The 21609-nt window shown below is 42.2% G+C and overlaps 2 protein-coding genes across 2 annotated transcripts; one reads left to right on the top strand and one right to left on the bottom strand.

Annotated features, from left to right (window-relative positions):
• Positions 1–6048: 6048 nt before the first annotated feature.
• On the bottom strand, positions 6049–7679 carry LOC119647682 (odorant receptor 33a-like). Its single transcript, XM_038048767.1, has 3 exons — positions 6898–7679; positions 6368–6728; positions 6049–6310 (listed from the first exon to the last, which is right to left on the bottom strand). The coding sequence occupies exons 1-3, from the start codon at positions 7602–7604 to the stop codon at positions 6257–6259; spliced, it is 1122 nt and encodes a 373-aa protein (XP_037904695.1). The 5' UTR covers positions 7605–7679; the 3' UTR covers positions 6049–6256.
• An 8225-nt stretch (positions 7680–15904) lies between these two features.
• On the top strand, positions 15905–21257 carry LOC119647692 (odorant receptor 23a-like). Its single transcript, XM_038048777.1, has 3 exons — positions 15905–16613; positions 16758–17118; positions 20975–21257. The coding sequence occupies exons 1-3, from the start codon at positions 15907–15909 to the stop codon at positions 21026–21028; spliced, it is 1122 nt and encodes a 373-aa protein (XP_037904705.1). The 5' UTR covers positions 15905–15906; the 3' UTR covers positions 21029–21257.
• Positions 21258–21609: the final 352 nt, after the last annotated feature.

Raw genomic sequence — 21609 nt, 5'->3', positions numbered from 1 at the left:
ATTGATCCTCGAAGACAGCATTTAGGCGGGAGGTTTTTTTTTAATTCAGAAAGTAGAAGAGTTTTGATGGTAGCAGCCGGAAATAGGTTGCTGACAGGAACACAACAACGCACAAGTTTGCAGAATGGTGAACTTCAGTATGGCTTGAACCAGACTGTGCGAGAGTCCCAGGACATCTATCATAGCCATGAGATATTTAGACACAACACCTGTAGCTGACAATATTATGTGGACTACAGCAACCCTCTTGGGATTTCAATGTCAATTTCACCCTTTTCTCCGCGTATTTCCTCTCAATATTAATATAATTATATATTATAGGTGGACGTTTCCCAAATCGATCGAATGCATATGTCAGTGAAAGGATATTATATATTATTTTTCCCCGAGAAATGTAAATCCAACAGCAGTAGACTAGAAGCCTGCCTCGACCATAACTTAGATGTAGAGGTTACCAATGCTATGTCCGGCACACGGTTTGTGATGAACTTTGCGAATGGGTTGGATTTGACACTTCATCACCATCAACGGCATAACAACCGGTGTCCGATCTAGGCCTATCTCAATGAGGAACTCCAGGCATCGGAGTTTTGTGCTATGGTCCACAGATTCGCTGTCCCAAACAGCTGTCTGGCGTCCTGGCGTATGCCGTCGCTCCATCTGCGAAATGATTTGCCTTTATAGACTTTCTGGTCTGGATCATCCTCATCCATACGGATTAACGGTCAAATGGCGCGATTTCATTAACGACTTCGTTAAAGGTTAAACCTTGCAAAATATTTCCCTCAGGAACTCATTCATCAGCATCGTTCATAAATCTCGTCATTATATACATATTCATCCTCTTGTAGAGGCCCAAAAATTCTTCGGTGAATTCTTCTCTAGAACGCGGTTAAGAGTTCGCAATTTTTTTTGCTAAGAACCCAAGTCTCCGAGGAATACATGAGGACTGGCAAAACCACTGCTTTGACCCTATGGTGAGACGTTTCGGGTGAAAGAGTTTTTGTAAGCTGCAATAGGCTCCTATGGTGAGCCGTTTCAAGCGGTACAGTTTTTGTAGACTTTGCTGACTTCCAACATCTATACATGGATTTCGTCGTAGCTATTATCAGTTGAGACGTTCGATCCCAGATAGGAAAAATTATCAACGGTTTCAAAGTTGTATTCTTCTATCATTTTTGTTTTCATTTGACGAGTCCTATTTTTAAGGTCTTGTGTGAAACAAAACCCTATTAAAATTCAGTCGATGTCTGTCTTTCCATCTGTCTGTCTGTCATACCCGATTTATTCGGAAACGGCTGGACGGCTAAAGCTGGTTAGAGCGTGTGTCCTGTAGATCCCTTTACATACAGTAAGTGCCGCCATTTTGTGTTCAGTTTAAGGGCGGGGGGCTCCCCATACATGCGCAAGGAGGATGCAAAACTTTTTTACAGAATGTGGCGGCGTGGCGTGTGAAATGAAAGAGTTCAATTAATACTTTTTGAAACCAGTTTCCGGTATTCTGATTTGTTTGTTGTTTCTTTCGTTTTTAAGGTTTTGTGTAAAATAAAACTGTCCGTCTGCCTGCCACACGTATTTTTCCCGGAGACAGCTGTAGCGATTCCCACCAAATTTAATGAAAACGTGAATTCTACATTGAATTTAAAAGGGAGGAGGGGGGGTCCTCATATATGCAAAAGGGGGCGTACATTTTTTATTATCAAATATAGCCATGTGGGGTACCAAAGGAAAGGTCTCGATTAATACTTTCTGAAGCCGGTTTTAGTTTCGAGATCTGTTAGAAAGGTGGATGGTGCAGGGGGTCGAAATTGATGATTTCTTTAACGGACTTATTCTCAGAAACTACCCAACCGAAAAATCTGAAAAAAATCAACAGACTGCCACTATATAGTGCCTAGGCTCCGAAAGACCCTCCATGCCGATATATGTTCAAATAAAGTTAATGATATTATATTATCATAATTTTTAGTAATTTGCTGTAAAACTCCTCTTAAATTTATTCTAACACTACGATGCAACAATGTGGAGTATAACATAGAGCATGATCGCACCAAGTTTGGTGGAAATTGCAGTATTACTAACAAAGTTATAATAGGTCAAAATTGTCGCTTCTTTGCGAATTCAAGACTGAATGTGGATATTCGCACATAATATATTCATATACTTATTACGTGCTACTTAGTAATGGGACAAATGCACACTCAAATGTCCTTATATATACGCAAAACCTTTCATACCTGAAGCGTTCAGCTTGCGTTTTCTCGACTTGCTCGATTTAGATGAAGCATTTTGTACATTTTGGATTCTTCTTATCATAATTTCGATATTATCACCATAGGCTAGTAGGTGGGTGGACTTGAAGAGGATAGTCTCTCTGGAATATCTGGAATATCAGCGTCGCGGATCATTTTCTCCAAAGACCAGGTTAAAAAGGATGCATGATAGGGCATCCCCTAGTTTTAGGCCATCGTGGATTTTGAATAATCTCGAGTAATTCTGCTGCCTTTATCCGGCCTCGCACATTGTCCAAAGTCAGCCTAGTCAGTCTTATCAATTTAGTCATGATTCTGAATTCTCTCATAGCTGTTTACAATTTTAAGTCGAGTAAAATTGAATGCAACTGATAGCCATATTTCAACAATTTTTCCATCGCTTGCCGCAGAGAGAAAATCTGATCTGTTGCTGATTTTTTTAGAGGAAAGCCTCTTTGTCATGGGCCAATTATGTTCTTGGCGTGTGAGGTTATCCGGCCTAGCAAGATAGTAGAGAATATCATATAGATGGTACTCAGCAATATGATACCTCTATAATTGCGGCAGTGTCGAAAGACACTGATTCGCTGCCTCGCACCTTGAGCGGAATTTCATATTTAACCAGTTCGGCTGTAATTTCATTCAAACTTATCTAAACCAAATTCAATTCAAATATTATGTTCGTGAAGCACATCAAGTATGTCACCATCACCATCAACGGTGCAACAACTGGTCTCCGGCCTGCCTTAGTAAGGAACTCCAGACGTCCGGATTTTACGCCGAGGTCCCCTATTTCAATTATGTCAGATCGCATTTAATACACAGATTACATTTTATTGCAAAGTTGTGCCCTCAGGCATCAGTCGGTCGCTATGGGTGAGGATTTACAATATCAAAGAGGACTCAATGAATTCCTTGGAAAATGGATATGGATGAGCCTTGAAGCGTTGTTTGGCTCAGATGATCGCACTGGCAAGGCGGTATACACCTTTCCATGACACTTGCCAACAATTTTACCATTTCAGATCTATGTGATACGGATATAGAAAATCGATTAACCGGGTATGTGAGACGCTATCAGAAGTTTTGAAGTAATCCCTGTGCAATCCGTGGATTCTTCTTCTTTTCGGACAAAATCATATTAATCTCGAGGTATGTACTGATCGTTCCGCAATAAAAGACGTTAAGAATTCATAGAGAGGGTTCTTTTTGGGATGCAGTCCCGCGTCCTTTCAAGGAGAAGGTGGATACGCTCCACCATGGAAAAAATGGAATTTCCTCCGGCAGACTAAAGTCTATACTTTGTACCTATCAAAACTGCATATTTGCATTGAACTTGTTGACGGGCGGCTGCCTTCGGCGGCTGTATTATCTGGAGACTATCACTCCCTATTTTCTTGATTACGTTGCATTCTGGACATGTTTGGAGTGACTATCGTTCCCGATTGCAACCGTGTTTGAGCGTCCAAAATTTCAACTACAGGTCTTTTAATGGGAATGACATTGTTGCAGTAAACACTATACACTTCGCAGTTTTGAATTAATCTAGCGATGTCTTCTTTGACAGTACTTTTGATGTCTGATTGGCATGTATCGGAAGACACTCCGTGAATAATCGGGAAGGCGTTGGCTTTGGACCACCAACTTCTGTGATTGCTTCATTGCCATATTGCATATTGTGAGAAACGCTCGAAGAATCGTTAATCCAACAAGGGGTGATATGATGTTCTACCTGTGTGGGCTGTTTCGAAGTAGCATCGAATTATAAATAGGTCCATTTACTCTGCCTATGGGTATTCGTTGAAGCAGTTGTTATACATTCTGACGAAGTGGCTTCAACAGGAGACAACGTCATGCCGAATTGTCGAAAAACCCAATTTCAAGCAATTGCAACGTCATGTTAAACGATTCCAGCCGGTTATCCGCACCAGACCTCGCTCTTTGGTGGCGCATTTTATATCTTATTGCCAGTATAACGATAGTTTTTCCAGTTAGTATTCAAGAAGACCACAAAGTTTTCGCACTTTCCTCATCTATCCCCTGAATAAATGCGGAGGCTTTCACCCATTAAAATTGAAGCTTACCCTCCCTCCTCCTTTCGCAGCCGAGCTTGACACTAACAAGTGTGGCGTTTTCTTCCGATAATGCTATTGTTATTATTAATTTTTCCTTTTTTTCTTTCGATTTAATTCAGTTGGTGGGAATGTGGGGCCTCTGAGTGAACTCGCAGCTAGCAGCAGAATTCAAGAGAGGGGGGACTCTCTCTTCCCATACATGCAAAAGGGGTGTGTACATTTTTTTTCATCAAATATAGTCATGTTTGGTGTCAAATGAAAGATTTCTATTAGTACTTTTCAAAGCTGGTCTCAGTTCTGACATCTAGAACACAAGGGGGGAGGGCGAGGGGTGAAAAAAAGTCATATCTTTCACGAACCCATTCCCAGAACCTATCCATCGGAAAAATCTGAAAAAAATCACGAAGGTGTCAATACTGATGGTGCATTATAATAAGTCATATTTGCCGGTTCAATTCAAATTCTAAGACTTTGAATGTCACTAGCATGCGAAAGTAAATATCCTGACATAATATATGCATATACATCACGTGCTAGGTACTAATGGGATAAATGTTCACTCAAATATTTTTATATAAGAAATACTCAACGAAAATTCGCACTCTTTTTTACTAAAATTTGAAAGTTTTTAACATTTTGTAGGTTCAACTAGAAACTATATGTTTATAATTAGCGAATTTGGCATGCCAATTTCGACGTCCTTAAAATAAGTGCAAATATTATGGCCATGTTGTTTTTTTAATGGTATGCGGATTTAGGGAGTCCTGTGTCCACATCGACAGACTGGACTATTTGGGAATCAACTTACTTCTTGAAGGAGATTCCGCGAAGAATTGAACAAAGCTTGGATGCATCTAGGGTATACAGGGCTATAGCCAAGGATAGAACAATATCCTTTCTGTCTCAAGAAGGTAGATGGGACATTACCGAGAATGAGGAGGACAGGATACATCCCCTTTTTAAAATCCATTTCCTGGGGTCTTATTCCAAGGCGGGGGACAACAACAATATATTTGACACTCCAATAACTGAACAAAAGAGGAAAAAGGAAAATTGGAAAATAGCAGAAGAGGTATGCTCGGAAGTTAGAGCTAGATGGTCAGTGAGAACCTTTAAACGACTGAAATCATCGACAGTAAATGACATCTTCCCAGTACTACTTTTGAGGGTCCTGGAGAGCGTCTTGGACAATTACATTAGAACTAGTGTTTTAGCACTTAATCCCTTGTATCCATGTCAAAATGCTTGTCGAGCAAAACATATGTATTTTTTCTGTTGAAAGAGCTTTCGACAACACATCGCCTGGAGAGATAAGAATTGGTCTAATCCGCAAGAGAGTCGGGAACACCTTGGCATTCTGGCTAGGCAGAATGTTAGAGAACAGGCGAGTAGAACTACTAACAGGTACTGATCTTATTGTCATCAACACAACTCAAACAGGCCGCGGGGTGGAGTACCATCATCGTTAATGTGGAGTATGGTAGTTGACGACGGGCGAACAAATCTGGAGTACAGGTTCAGGGTCACATTGACCATATTGCATTAATCTTCAGGACCGCATGTTTTTCCGTCTTATATTGTTTGAAAATCAAAGGCTTTTAACTTTATAAACATAGCTATCACCAAATAGGGTTAAGTAGGATCGAAAGCCTCTATTTTGTGCTATATTAAAGGATATAATGATGCACGCTTAAGACTAGCACAATAACCCAAAAGTATAGTTTATGTTATGTCTCGCGATTATTAACATTCAAAAAATTTTATATTTATATATTTATCATATAATATTTTTCGTGTTTTTGGGGCTCAGCCGATTATAATGATTTAAAACTTTAGATCCTCTTGGTTGTCGAAATAATTTGAGTCCCATAATTAATTTATTTAATTGGTTTTAAGAGACAATAACTTCGATCTTCTGAAAATAGTTATTCAATTATTGAGCTGATGTAGCACGGCAAACAGAGAATACGAAGATTTCAACACCTAAAATTAGAAACATAAATAGGGTCATTTGGAAGTGGTAGACATAGCAAAATTTACCACTAAAAATGTCGGCAACGAAACTGGAATGATTCCTCCAGCTAAAATTCGAAGATTACGACTGGACCGAATTAGCATTCCCAGCAAAACGAGCTTGAATTTCTGGTCCTGATCACTCCAATTACAAGAATAAACGGCGGTCATAAACCGCTCGCTCAAATATTCAAATTCACTCCCAAAGTAACACTGAAGGCTGTTCACCAGAAATAGGGATGTAGCAAATCCTGCGAAACAACATTTTACAAAGAAATCATCATCCCAAAACAGGATGTGGTAAAGGCTTGTGCAAATGGCCATCTGGAATGCGATTAGTACTACCATGAATGTCTTGGACATGATTTGGTTAAAGTTTGCGATAATGCTGCAGAAAAAAAAAAAGAAATTTATTATATTTCCCTTAACAAGGTTTGGCTAAATATAGGGAGGAAGCTAGAAGAATTCTTCAGCGTCTCTGCGACTCTATAGAAATCTCGCTGGATTTGGACTTTTGAATATAGTATGTAACTAAGTTGAAAATCCTATCCAAGTACCTTATAATCATCTGGTGTGTGCGAACGCATCCAATTAATTCCTCGTAGTTTTCCCTGTTGCTTTTAAACTGGTCGTAACCGATTCTTGAAACTCTCTCTCCAAGGACATACAGATGACCGGGTATTATTAAAATGTAGATAATCCGCACTAAATCACCCAACAAATCCTCAAATGCTATACATGCATATGAGAGCAACGCACAGCAGAGTACTGTCCAATAAATAAGTCGCGAGTTTTGCCAATCAAACGGGATCCACATCGGGAAAAGGAGTTTTCCGGTGAGAAGTGCAGAAAAGATAGCCGCCAAACAGGTACTAATGCTAACAACAACGTAAGCGCGACACAATTGGCTCCCGAAACGGATTCGTTTGCACAAGTAGTCTTTCAACTCAGGTTGTTGGACTTCTAGATCCAGTTTATGAATTAGATTTGCGAGGTCGGATAATTTGCGAATATTGAGAGCGATGCTGGAATATTTCCAGAAAAGAGTTACTACCGCGATGAAAACAGCAAGAGTTTTCATGGTCTCTTCATGAAAATTCATAACGAGTTGCATAAACGGCAGAAATAGGAAAACAGCGTTTCCGGTAGAGTAATATAACGCAATTAAGATCCTCTTAGGGAGCGCGTTATAATGCGAAACAATTAGAATTTCGGCCCAAGATAAAAGCCTTTTGAAAAGGTCTTGGGAAAAATGACTCCCCATACTCGCTAACGACGCGATATAGTACCATTTAAGAATAACCGAACAGAATGCAGACCCTCCTTGAAGTCTCTTACGAAAAGCTTTAACTTAAATCCTTACTATTCTGTAATGTTATTTTTTTGCAATCTTTTATACTTGAACAATGACGCCCTTGATTGATTGTATAATGAATAATTTGTGATGATGTCCGCCTCTACGTAATATTAGACACGTCGAACAAGAAAATTGGACAATTTAGAATCATCAAAGGGAAAGTATGATTCGAATGTATATTTTATTATATCAGAGAGTGGGGCGATGAAATTCAAAGTGCAAGAAAAATCGGCTGCATGCATGACATCCTTTGAACCTCTCGTAAGTATTGAATAAAATTTCAATGGAGCCTTTTGGAAAACTCCTACCAATGACGCCCTCGAGCCGGTTTTTTGAGGACGAAAGTCCATTGATTGTTATCCACTATTTAGTTCAACACCCACTCTAATTAACAAACTTAAGGCTAATGGAAATAATTCGAATGACAATTTCTTGAGTTGAGTAGAAAAGAGCCTTTGACTGGACGGATTTTACAACGACGGACTCGGCAATTGAAAATGGATTAACGATTTACGCATTTTCTCATAGAACGTGCCCTTCCTGTATAGACTGAATGTTGCCTAGCGGCTAACCAATACCTTAATATAATAATAATCTTTGGCGCAACAATCCAATTGGATCGGGGCTTTGAAGTGTGTTAGAGCACTTCATTCAAGACCGTAACGGTACACTACAAGATTACAGTACCCTACAGGAAGCAACGTGGTCGGCATTGCGCTCGTCCGAGATTATTACCCTGATTTTGACTCAGGTACACAGCTGAGTCCACTGGTATCCAACGTCAAATCACGATACAAATTGCATTGCCACCAGTCAGATTTGAATCGCGACCTCCGTACGACAGCCTTGTGCTCTAACCACTCAGCTATCCAGACACCTTCCGGATATCCTAATATCCTCTCCCAATATAAGTCGATGTAACATCGTTGCAGGCGATGCGATGGACAGGGAACGGTTTTTTGGAGAAGAGCCACTACACCATATATAAAAACGACTATCCGGGACACCATATGCTTGGAGTCAGTTTCCTAGTCAGCCAAAAAACCTAATGGCTTTGGAAATTAACTCATTAACTACGGAAGAGACTTCTACGAGGCAGTAAAGCGGCCAGAGTGAATAATGAAGCTATCCACAATAAAGCCCTCCGTATCACTTATAAAGGGGAAATAGATGCCACAATAACCGCATTCAACAACTTCACAACTACATGAAGAATGTTATCATTGATACAGCCACAGACATACTTGGCTCCATTTGCAAAAAAGTCAGAACGACTGTTTCGACGAAGAATGTAAATTAGCAAAGTAACGGAAGAATGCTGCATATCGGACTATACTGCACTCTCAAGGATCGCGGGAACACACAGAGTGGAGAAACGTCTTCACAGACGGAAAAAGGAAGCTCGAGAGAATCAATAAGTCAGTGAATATCACGCAGCTCAGCAATTATAGAGGTATCACATTGGTGAGTACCACCTATAAGGTGTTCTCCGTTATCTTCCTGGGCCGGATAGCGCCATAAGCTTAGAACGTCATTGGTCCATACCAAAGAGGCTTCATTCCAGGTAAAGCAGTAACAGGTAAGATTTTTTTTTTGGGCGGGAAGCGATGGAAAAACTTTTGCACCATCTTTTCATCGACTTTAAGGCCGCATATAATAGCATAGCCGTGGTAAAAGTTTAGGAGAAGCAGTCCGTGCAATTCATCGGCTAAAAAATCATAAGTCGCCAGGAGCCGATGGAATTACAGCCGAATTGGTTAAATATGGAGGCGACCAGTTACACCAAGTGGTTCATCAACTTGTGCTCAAGGTATGGGACAGCGAACCAATGCCTGACGATTGGCAGCGAGGCATAATCTGTCTCATACATAAAAAGGGAGATATCACACAGTGCAGCAATTATAGAGGTATCACGTTGCTGAGTACCATCTATAAGATATTCTCCACTATCTTGCTAGGCCGGATAGCCCCATACGCCCAGACCATCATTGGCCCATACCAAAGAGGCTTCACTCCAGGCAAATCAGCAACAGATCAGATTTTCTCTCTGCGGCAGGCGATGGAAAAACTGTTGGAATATGGACAACAGTTGCACCATCTGTTCATCGACTTTAAAGCCGCCTATGATAGCATAGCCAGGGTAAAATTGTACACGGCCATGAGGGAATTCGGTATCCCGACGAAATTAATAAGACTGACTAGGCTGACCCTGACCAATGTGCGAGGCCAGATAAAAGCAGCAGGATCACTCTCAAGACCATTAGACATCAACAACGGTCTACGACAAGGGGATGCGCTAGCATGCGTCCTCTTTAACCTGGCCCTCGATAAGGTGATCCGTGATGCTGAGGTGAATGCAAGAGGTACGATCCTCTTCAAGTCCACCCAACTACTGGCCTATGCTGACGATATCGACATCATGGGAAGAACCACCCGAGACGTTCAAACTGCCTTCATCCAGATCGAGCAGGCGGCGATTGAAGCGAGATCTTGGGCTGCACATCAATGAAGGCAAGACAAAATACATGGTGGCAACGTCAGCACCGAAGAGGAATCAACCAACAACATCAAACCGCACTGGTCAAACACAAGCACGAACAAGAATAAGGATAGGGGAATACAACTTTGAGACCGTTGACAATTTCTCCTATCTAGGGTCGAAAATCACAACGGATAACAACTACGATGATGAAATCCGCGCACGGTTGTTGTCAGCCAGCAGAGCCTACTTCAGCTTACAAAGACTGTTCCGCTCGAAACGTCTCACCATAGGGTCAAAGCTCTTACTGTACAAGACTATGATCTTGCCAGTCCTCATGTATTCCTCGGAAACTTGGGTTCTTAGCAAGCAAAAATTGCGAACTCTTGGCCGCGTTCGAGAGAAGAATCCTCCGCAGAATTTTGGGCCCCTACATGAGGATGGACGATTCCGTAGCCTACACAATGACGAAATCTATGAGCGATACCATGACCGTCCGGTTGTGGATAAAATCCGGCTCAATAGGTTACGGTGGGCGGGTCACTTAATCCGTATGGATGAGGATGATCCCACCCGGAAAGTCTATAAGGGCAATATCTATGGTAGGAAAAGAAGACGAGGCAGACCCTGCCTAAGATGGAGCGATGGCGTGGGCCAGGACGCCAGACAGCTTTTAGGGATATCGAATTGGTGGACCTCGGCGCAAAACCGGGATGTCTGGAGTTCCTTATTAAGGCAGGCCTAGACCGGATACCGGTTGTTGCGCCGTTGATGATGATGACGTGGTAAAACTGTACACAGCCATGAGAGAACTCGGTATCCCGACGAAATCGATAAGACTGGCTAGGCTGATCTTGACCAGTGTGATCTTCAACATCAAAACGGTGTAAGACAAGAGGATGCCCTATAAAGCAAGCCTCTCTAACTTGCCCAGGGAAAAGTGATCAGTGACGCTGAGGTAAATGCGAGAGGCCTCCTCTTTAAGTCCACCCAACTACTGGCCTACGCTGACGATATTGACATTATGGGAAGAACAACCCGAGATGTACAGTCTACTTCCATCCAGATCGCGCAATTGCCGATCGTTGCGAGATCTTGGGCTGCACATTAATTAAAGCAAGATGAAGTACATGGTGGCAACGTCAGCATCAAGACCCAACAACATCAAATAGCACTGGTCAAACAGCAGCAAAAAAGATAGGAGCTACAACTTTGAGACCGTTAATAATCTGATCTGATTCCCGGTATTCCCCGGGGACCTCGGTGCAAAACCGGAATGTCTCGAGTTCTCTATTAAAGCAGACCGGCCTAGATGGGATACTGGTTGTTGCGCCGTTAATGATGATGAATGGAAGGGAAACCGCAGTTCATAGTCAGCAAGACTTCAGAAGAAAGCAAAGACAATTAAACTTATCCCGAATACTCGGTTCACCATACGGGATAATGTGACTAAGCCATTTCAAAATCGGAAACCCGCGCACAAGCTTAAAAGTCCTCGAAATTGGGGGTTACATTGGGCTATTTGTGTGAGCTGGAGGAGAGGCAAAGCCTCTGAGCACTCAAACCCCAGTGGTAAATTGTACGCGGATCCCCGTGTAACGGAATATTCCGAATCCATATATGTATCGCAGGATTTCCGTTAGTTGATGTGAAAATTTTCCGGGGATCCCGTCTCCTCATTTCTGTTAGTATATGTGATGCGACCCGTTACAACTGGAGCACATCGGCAAAGAGCCGATGTCTGATGCGCTCATAGACGGGCATTCACAAGGAAAATGTTCCATGAATTCCGCTTCCTCATTACGGAGGGACGCGCTTCAACTTGAATGATTCCTATTCTGAACATGTGCTCAGCTAGCAATTATGGCCAGTCAGGATGCTTACAATACTCCTGCAAGTCTTGCTGCTTTTCGGCCGGATACGTTTTGCGTGTTTTGTGTGTCCGGATAGCTCAGTGGTTAGAGCACTAGGTTGTCATACGCAAGGTCGCGGTTCAAATCTCACTGGTGGCAGTGGAATTTGCATCGTGATTTGACGTCGGATACCAGTCGACTCAGCTGTGAATGAGTACCTGAGTCAAATCAGGGTAATAATCTCGGGCGAGCGCAATGCTGACCACATTGCCTCCTAGTGTACCGTTACGGTCTTGAATGAAGTGCTCTAACACACTTCAAGGCCCTGATCTAATATGGATTGTTGCGCCAACGATTATTATATTATTATTACGTTTTGCGGTATGCATGTTTAATTCTGACAGGAAAAGTCTGGTGTGTCAGCGTTTAGGCTCTGTCACCTGCTGTTATGGAAAGCTTGTTCCCAGTTTATGACGGCAGCCTTAGCTAATGCTACTGATATTCCAATTGCTGTTTCCGGTCCTGGCATGGAGGAAATTGAACATTCTTTTGCGAAGGCATCCGAGATTTCATTTGTCTCTATACCACAGTGACAAGAAACCCAGAGTGGTTCCACCGTATTGAATCTAGAGATATAATTCGAACAGTTTCAGCATCCCTGAACGATTTTCGGGGTGATCAGAGGAGTAATTAACGCCCTTAACGCCCTCACTTTGCTCCCTTTAGGATTGCACAAACTTCAGCTTGAAAATCCGTTGCATATTGTCCCAAAGGAAAAGCCCACTTCTCGATTTTATTCGAGAGGTAGAGGCCGGCTTGTGAGTGATTTAAATATCTCGGATCGAGAAAAAGAAAAGATCTGATCAATTCTTGGCTTTTGACATTGAAATCCTCCGTAACATCCAGGAACAATATTTTTTTTGAGAAAGGTTCGGGCCTTCTTTCAGGCCTTTTTGACAGCATTTTTTAACATGTGCACAACAACATTCCTCTTGGTTCTTTCAGATAAGCTTGCCACATTTCTAAGGTTCAGTCTAAAACAAAACTTTAGTTAAATCGGTTTATTGTCTGTCACACGCATTTTCCTCAGAAACGGTTATGCCGATTGACACTAAGTTTGATAGAAGGGTGGGAAGTGTGAGTTACATTGTTCTACGTGTAATTTAAGAAGGGGATCTAAAATTATAATTTTTTTTTCGCCGAATATACTCATGTGAGGTATCAAATGATTAGTACTTTTGAAGGCTGGTTTCAGTTCTGACATTGAATGCGCAAAGGTTGGGGGGGGACTGAAAATTGGTCCTTTCTTCCACGAACCCATTTTTGAAACCTACACAGTCGAAAAATCTGAAAAAAATGCTGCCACTATACTTTGCCTATATGCTCCGAAATCCCACTCGTATCAATATCTATTCAAATAAAATTAATAAGTATTATTATAATTTTTGGTAATTGACTGTAAAACCCCCTTAAGTTGATACTAGGATCATGAAATGCAATAATAATATATATAGTTCAAAAAGCACACGGACCTTCTTCCCGTCCAACCGGAACGAGAGGCGACCAGCCTAAGGATGGGCTAAAGGCATCATTCAACGGCTCGCATCACAACGATAATGCGTTTCAACACAAACTGTGTGCGACCATGCCAAAATGTATTCCTACATCCTGATTGTCGCAAACCCTTCAAACAATGACGTGGTGATTCTATACCACCAATGGAAGACAATACGAATCAAGACTGAAGCCCACTAGGTCAGATTGTTACCGGACAGGACTCTTTGCACTATAGCACAGGTTGCAAGGATAACCGCTTTTTGCAACTCCATGCATAGTCCAGCCCTAAGATCGAGCGTTTTCAGCGCTTTATGTAAATTTTCCGGGACTAATCCCGTCTCCAAATCTGCTTCATATCGTCCGTCAAGGGTCCATAGTTCCGAGCTTCTTCTTGCTGTTTTGCCAACAGTGTTCCGGTGCAACGGTACGGATTAGGAAGCACGCTCGTACTTCCTTGAGAAGCAGAACCAAATCAGATCGGTTGTGGTTAACACTGTGGTCGGTGGCAATAGTGTGATCTCACAGTAGTTTGTCCCGATCATTTTTCAAGATTCTCTGCGGAGTATACTTATAATAAGGATGGTAGGTTGCCACTAAATTATACTTCAACGCGAAGTTTTGATGGAGAATCTTGCAGACGGAGTTATGACGACTGGTGTACTCGCTACTGCTCAACATCCTGTACGCACCTGTTACGTGCTGGATGGTCTCCTCTTCACAGTTGTATAACCTACAACTGGAGTTGGTGATTGAGGAGTCGTGAAGAATGTACCGTTTATAATTGTTTGTTGGGAGCGATGCATCCTGAATTGAAGTTAGGAATGCTTCGGGTAGAATAGAAAAGTACAGGAGGCTTCGATGTCAATGCCTGACAATAACAAATTTGTATGGCCTCCGTGAATAAGTTTCTCCTTCCACATGTCGATCTTCTGTTCGACTGAAGTAACAGTCGAAATGGGATCCCACTCTCTGCTTCTCAAGTTCAAAGGAGATAATTTATTATCTGCCATGACGGTAGCCTGATGTAATTGGCTAGAGATTGTTTCTCAAAGAAAAACTCTCGAAGAGAATACACTTGATTGTAGTGCAATGTTTTCAAATCAAGCATCCCACTTTCTCCTCGCTGACGTGGGATAGTGATTCCCAATATTTCGGCAGCTCTATTGTACATGTTGTTATTTGCAAGAACTGTCCGTCTATTCTTCTTCTTCTTCAGCCTTTGTCCACTTTAGAAGCGGGGTCTGTTTGTCTTGATCGGCTGCGCAATTATCCTCTGTCAAATGCCTGATCTGGATACAGCCGCGAGGCTTTCAAATCGCATCCCACCGTATCAAACCACCGTTATTTCGGCCCTCCATTGGCCGACTTCAATGTTAAGACCAATCTTGGCAAGTGACTTCTCGTTAGCGCAAATTACGTGACCATACCCCATATCGATCGCGAGTATCCTAATTTCGGATGTGATCAAAACGTGTCACGCCACTAGTCCAACACAAAATTAGATGTGGGAGCCATGCTGTTTCTAAATCGCGACGAATAGGTTGGCTCCATTCATTCCTCTTCTGCCTGATCCAGGTTACTTTCCCAACCTTAGTTAGCGAGCTTCCTATAAAATCCTCTTTGGTTTTGGAAGAACAAAGTGACATTTAACCTTCGCTGACAACTCTTTCAATACCTTCAGATGCGATCGGAACATACTGTCAATTTCTGTTTCAGCAACTTGAGGATTTCTGCGGCTGGCATATCGTTGGAGAAATGGTAGTCTCAAGTGATGTTCCCAAAACATCTGTACACCCTTGGTGATGGATTTTCTTTCTCAACTTTTCAACTCCCCGTCATTATTGCTCGATTTCCAAACATGTAAAAATTATGGCCCACATAATTTTGAGTTGTCGTTTAGGTCCAACTGTTATACTGTTTGGCCCCAGGTCACATTCGTATTGTCTTAACTCAGTTGACACTAAGAATTATTAACGACATTTCATTCCTCCTTTTCTTTCACTCAAGCTTAAAACCGTCTTTGGCAACGAATAACCCATAATAGTTTTGTTAATTCTCGAAATTAGGTCAAGGTTTCTGTTAATTTGAAAGTTCATCACTTGAAAGCGTAGAATATGAAACCACTGCATGAAATAGTCACTCTATTAAGAAACAATTTCCTTTGTCCGCTATGCAGAAATTTCCCCGGCCAAAACCGCAGAAATCCTTTTGAAGTGGAAAGTTGAAAGGAATCTTCCTCGTGGGAAAGAATTTTCTTGGTGGAAATAAATGTTTCTTGAATTGCCATTGCCAGTACTGTGAGTCGTGATCGTTTGGCAGCATGGACGTTCATTCCTCTGAAAGTATTTTTAATTTTTTATTCGCTTGTGCTCGTCTGATAATTCCTTTACGGGAGCATGGGATCACTAAACGAATCCTAATTATTTTGTATTTTCTCATAACGAACGGTGCTTTATTATTGTGCATAGGCATTGAGTTTTATGCAACCGAACGAAAAGATATAATCAAACATATTTTGGAGTTCGTAGCCGTTTTCGTCGCCTTCTGGAAATTCACCGACTTCCTTCTCAAAGTCGACAAGATGACCACCTTAACCCATTCAATCCTTGAATTGGAGAAGGAAATCAACGACGCGGAAATGGAAGGTTATTTGAGTGAACGCATTTCTTTCGGAAAGAACCTCTGCCGCGTATTTATGACTCTGAAATTTTGGACTTGGATTGGAGCGCTTATATCCGTCCTTCTAACGAAGCAGCTGGCGTTCCCGATGTGGTTTCCCCTAGACTGGGAAGGGTCTACATTGAACTATTACATCGTAGTTTCCTTCCAATTCGTTTCATACGCTGGACTGGTTTTCCAAGACACTATCAGCGATCTAACGCGGTTGATGTATGTTTTGATCATGTCGGGCCACTTACATGCGCTGGGGATCAAAGTATCGCGAATTGGCTACACTGATCCGTATAATTGGCACAACAATAACGTAGAATTGAATAAATGCATTCAGCGGCACCAAATTATCATAAGGTATTAAATTGAATCCCAACAGGATAATCCTTGCTTTGACTGTAATCATATTTCCATATATCCTTTCCCGTTCAAAGGAATCATTTTAAATTTAACTTTTGGGAAACAGCTTTTAAAGTAATTATTTATCCTTTTTCGTTACAGAATTGTCGACGAATTGAACGCAATCATATCCAAAACTTATCTGGTCGTGCTAATCGTGGTTGAAATCAACATTTGCGGTAGTTTCTACCAAGTCCTGTTTTTGGGAGAGGAGGCTTACATGAAGGCATGTTTAATTGCTTACGCAGTGTCCTTGAGTATTTCCACTGGTCTTCAGTGCTTTTTCGGGAGTGAAATCCAGGATAAGAGTGAGCGTTTCATGGAGGCAATTTACTGCTGCAATTGGCCCGATCAAGACCAAAAATTCAAAAAGTCTCTACTCATCTTGATGACGCGATCGCGAAAGGATATACTGATAATGGCAGGTGGAGTTATGCCCGTATCACTACCGACTTGCTTGGTTGTAAGTTTTGTTAACAAAATGTTGGGTTTTCTCAATCGGCTCTTTCAGAAGTTGCAGGTCTGATTAAATACTTTCAACTTCGCATAATTATATTACAATTCAACCAGTTTCAATTATAAATGCACACTCAACGTATTTCTTGTTTGTCGTTGAAGATGGCAGTAAGGAATTAAAATTTGTAGGCTAGCATTCCGTAAATTTATTGAGGTGAGTGATGAGACTCTCGGGAGTACGTCTCTCCCTGTTGCACTGCGCTTTGGCACTCTGGAAAGCCAAGTATTATATCTCATAAATGGTACTCAGCAACGTCATACCTCTATAACTGCGGCACTGCCTGATATCCCCCTTTATATGTATGGGACAGATAATGCCCCGTTGCCAGTCCTCAGGCATTGATTCGCTATTCCACACTTTGAGTATCAGTTGATGAATCGCATGGGGTAGTTAGTCGCCCCAAGAGTTCGGCTGTAATTCCATCGGCTCCTCGCGACTAATGGTTTTTAAACCGATGATATTGACGACTCTTTCTGCCATGTTTGATGGTGGCAGTATTTGTTCATCATCTTCAATTAGCGGGACCACCAACTCACCGTTATTTTCGTTGTTGGGTATTTCATTAAAGTACTCAACCCTTGGATCCGTATAGCTGAGTAGTTAGAGCACAAGGCTGTCGTTGCGGTTCAAATCTCACTGGTGGCAGTGGGATTTGTATGGTGATTTCACGTTGGATACTAGTCGACTCAGCTGTGAATGAGTCAACATCATCATCAACGCCGCAACAACCGCTATCCGGTCTAGGCCTGCCTTAATAAGGAACTCCAGACATCCCGGTTTTGCGCCGAGGTCCACCAAATCAATATCTCTAGAAGCAGTCTGGCGTCCTGATCTACGCCATCACTCCATCTCAGGCAGAGTCTGCTTCGTCTTCTTTTTCTACCATAGATATTGCCCTTATAGACTTTCCGGACTGGACCATGCTCATCCATACTGATTAAGTGACCCGCCCACCGTAACCAATTGAGCCCGATTTTATCCACAACTTGACGGTTATGGTATCGCTCATAGATTTCGTCGTTATTTAGGCTACGGAATCGTCCATCCTCATGTAGGGGACTAAAAATTCTTCGGAGGATTTTTGTCTCGAACGCGGCCAAGAGTTCACAATTTTTCTTGCTAAAAACCCAAGTTTCCGAGGAATACATGAGGACTGGCAAGATCATAGTCTTGTACAGTAAGAACTTTGAACCTATGGTGAGACGTTTCGACAAAAACCGTGTGCGGATTTCATCATCGTAGCTGTTATCGATTGTAATTTTTGACCATAGATAGGAGAAATTATCAACGGTCTCAAAGTTATAGTCTCCAATCTTTATTCTTCCCGTTCGACCAGTGCGGTTTGAAGTTGTTGGTTGTTTGTTTTTTGGTGCTGACGTTGCCACCATATACTTTGTCTTGCCTTCATTGATATCTCGCGCCGCCTGCTCGATCTGGATGAAGGCAGTTTGTACGTTCGTCCCATGATGTCAATATCGTCAGCATAAGCCAATAGTTGGGTGGACTTAAAGAGGATCGTATCTCTTGCATTTACATCAGCATCACGGATCACTTTCTCGAGGGCCAGGTTAAAGAGGACGCATAATAGGGCATGCCCTTTTCGTAGACCGTTGTTGATGTCGAATGGTCTTGATGATGATCCTGCTGCTTTTATCTGGCCTCGCACATTGGTCAGGGTCAGCCTAGTCAGTCTTATCAATTTCGTCGGGATGCCGAATTCTCTTATGACCGTGTACAGTTTTACCTTGGCTATGCTATCTTAGGCGGCTTAAAAGTCGATGAATAGATGGTGCAATTGATGTTCATATTCCACCAGTTTTTCCATCGCTTGTCGCAGAGAGAAAATCTGACCTGTTGCTGATTTGCCTGGAGTGAAGCCTCTTTGGTAGGGGCCATTGATGTTGTGGGCGTATGGGGCTATCCGGCCTAACAATATAGCGAATATAGAATATCTTATAGATGGTACTCAAGCAACGTGATATCTCTAAAATTGCTTCCCTCTTTGTGCTGGCAGGATGAGCATCGAGGTGTATAAGGCTTCATTCTGTTGACTGTTGGTGAAACTTCCGCGCCTGGTGCGGTTGCTCCCTGCACTTTTCGAGTTCACAGACTTGTTGGTTCTCCCAGGCTTCCTTTTTCCGTCTGTGAAGTCGCTTCTCCGCTCGACGGAGTACATGATAAGTCTCTGCGCGTGCCCGCGTTCTTTGAGAATGCAACATTAATCGATATGTAGCATTCTTCCGTTCCGTTGCTAGCTTACATTCATCGTCAAACCTACCGTTCCGACTTTTTTTGCGGCTGGGACCAAGTATCTTTGTTGATGCTTCATCTCCAGGACCTCTGTTGACAGCGGTTATTGCGACATCCATTTCCCTCTTATAGGTGTCGCAGAGGGCTGTGTTGTGGATGGCTTCAGTATTCACTTTCACCTGATTGTCAGAAGGGATTGTAGGTGGTGTCGTAATTCGAGCTCGGAGCACCATGAAAACGAGATAGTGGTCCGAGTCTATATTGGCCTCCCCTATATGTTCTGACATTCATCAGGGCTGAGAGGTGGCGGTGTTCAATCAGCACGTGGTCAATTTGGTTGAAAGTGGTCCCGTCTGGAGAGGCCCACTTATGTTTGTGAACCGCTTTCCGCGCAAACCAGGCACTTCCAACAGCCATTTCGTGTGATACTGCTAAATGGATAATGCGCAATCCGTTATGATTGGTATCCTTATGTAAGCTATGGGAGCCATCGTATCGTCTGAATACGGGGTCCGTCCCTACTTGACTGTTAAAATCTCCAAGTATGATTTTGATATCATACTTGGGACAGGCTTCGAGGGTCCCCTCGAATGCCTCGTAGAATTTACCCTTCTCCGACTCTGCAGTCTCCTCTGTAGGGGCGTGAACGTTTATGAGGCTTATATTTCTAAACTTGCCTCGCAAACGCAGAGTGCATAGCCTTCCGCTTATATTTTCAATGCCGATAACAGTAGGTTTTATTTTTTGGCTGACTAAGGAACCTACTCCGAGCATATGGTTTAGTGGATGACCGCTATAATATATGGTGTAGCGGTTCTTCTCCAGGAAACCGGTCCCTGTTCAGCACATCTCTTGCAACGCTATAATATCAGCCTTATATTGGGTATCGGCTAGTTGCTCAGTAGCATTCGGTCTGTACAGGGACCGCACGTTCCATGAGAAAATGTGCAAATCGTTAGTCGTTGTCGTTGCCGGGTTCGTCGTTTTGAAATTCATCCTGTCCGAGGCTCCTGTTGTGGCTTCGTAACAAGTTGTTTTCCGTGTAGGGTTGTCAGCCCTACCCAACCCCCAACCTGGAGGACCAGTTGGTACAATTTGTCCCGTTTTTAGGCGCGGGAGACTCGCCTTCATCCTTCTCCGTCTTTATATAAAAGGGGGAATTTTCCAATTGGGATCAGTAGTACTAGAGGTATTGAGTAAGCATGGGTTAAGCACGTATTTGTTGGGAATTGTAGTTAAGAAAAAAACCTGAGACAAAAAGCTTTCAGTCTATTCTTAAACCCGCCTTTACTTCTTTTGGCAGGCAAATGCTTTTTCCTTTTTATACATTTTTCAAAATTTAAGAAAAGTACCTGCTTTGGTTTTCAAAAAGCTCCAATAAATAATTTAGGTTGAAGATGCAGGGAGTGAATGAGAGGTGAGGCAGCGTCCGATGAGTTGCATTTGCCCTGGACGAAACCGTCAGTCAACCTATTTTTTTTTTAAAATAATTTATGGTTTAAATAAACCTGAGTATTTCGGACTTCCAAATTTAAAATAAATTTATTTTTAGGTCTTTAAATCATCATACTCGCTGTTTGCTCTATTGCAGCAAATGAACCGCTGAAGCCGGTAAGACGCCTTCAATTTGAGCTTGTGTTTTAATATAGGTTGAAAACATATGAACCTCCTGGAGGAGTATACAATTACCATATAAAAAATTGAAATATTTGGTAGTGTACCCTGCACAGTTTTCGGATACTTTTAAACAAAACGACATCGTTTTTAGTCTCTAAGATGAAGTTCATCATAGTTAGAACGAATTTATACACGTTGTTACTTAAGTACAGTTTTAAATACATATGCATGTTTGAATATGCACAATAATTTGTTATTTTTTATTTAGTTTCCTCTGCTTATCCACCGATAAGGAACTCCAGACATCCCGGTTTTGCGCCGAGGTCCACCAACTCGATATCCCTGAAAGCTGTCTGGCGTCCTGACCTACGTCATCGCTGCATCTCAGGCAGGGTGTGCCCCGTCTTCTTTTTCTACCATAGATATTGCCCTTATAGACTTTTCGGGCTAGATCATACTCATCCATGCGGATTAAGTGGCCTGCCTACCGCAGCCTGATGAGTCGGATTTGAACCACAACCTTCGTTATATAGGCTACGGAATCGACCATCCTCATGTAGAGGGCCAAAT

This window comes from Hermetia illucens, chromosome 1 (genome assembly GCF_905115235.1).
Source record: "Hermetia illucens chromosome 1, iHerIll2.2.curated.20191125, whole genome shotgun sequence".
NCBI classification, from domain to species: domain Eukaryota; kingdom Metazoa; phylum Arthropoda; class Insecta; order Diptera; family Stratiomyidae; genus Hermetia; species Hermetia illucens.
Note: the sequence above shows the minus strand (reverse complement) of the source record. Positions and strands in the feature narration are given on the sequence as shown.

Excerpts from the sequence above, each read along its gene's own strand:
- LOC119647692 (XM_038048777.1), top strand. The coding sequence starts at position 15,907 with ATGGACGTTCATTCCTCTGAAAGTATTTTTAATTTTTTATTCGCTTGT. Across the intron at positions 16,614-16,757 it reads CGGCACCAAATTATCATAAG|AATTGTCGACGAATTGAACG; the intron begins GTATTAAATTGA and ends TTTTCGTTACAG. Across the intron at positions 17,119-20,974 it reads CACTACCGACTTGCTTGGTT|GTCTTTAAATCATCATACTC; the intron begins GTAAGTTTTGTT and ends ATTTATTTTTAG.
- LOC119647682 (XM_038048767.1), bottom strand. The coding sequence starts at position 7,604 with ATGGGGAGTCATTTTTCCCAAGACCTTTTCAAAAGGCTTTTATCTTGG. Across the intron at positions 6,729-6,897 it reads ACACACCAGATGATTATAAG|CATTATCGCAAACTTTAACC; the intron begins GTACTTGGATAG and ends TTTTTTCTGCAG. Across the intron at positions 6,311-6,367 it reads CGTTGCCGACATTTTTAGTG|GTGTTGAAATCTTCGTATTC; the intron begins GTAAATTTTGCT and ends TTCTAATTTTAG.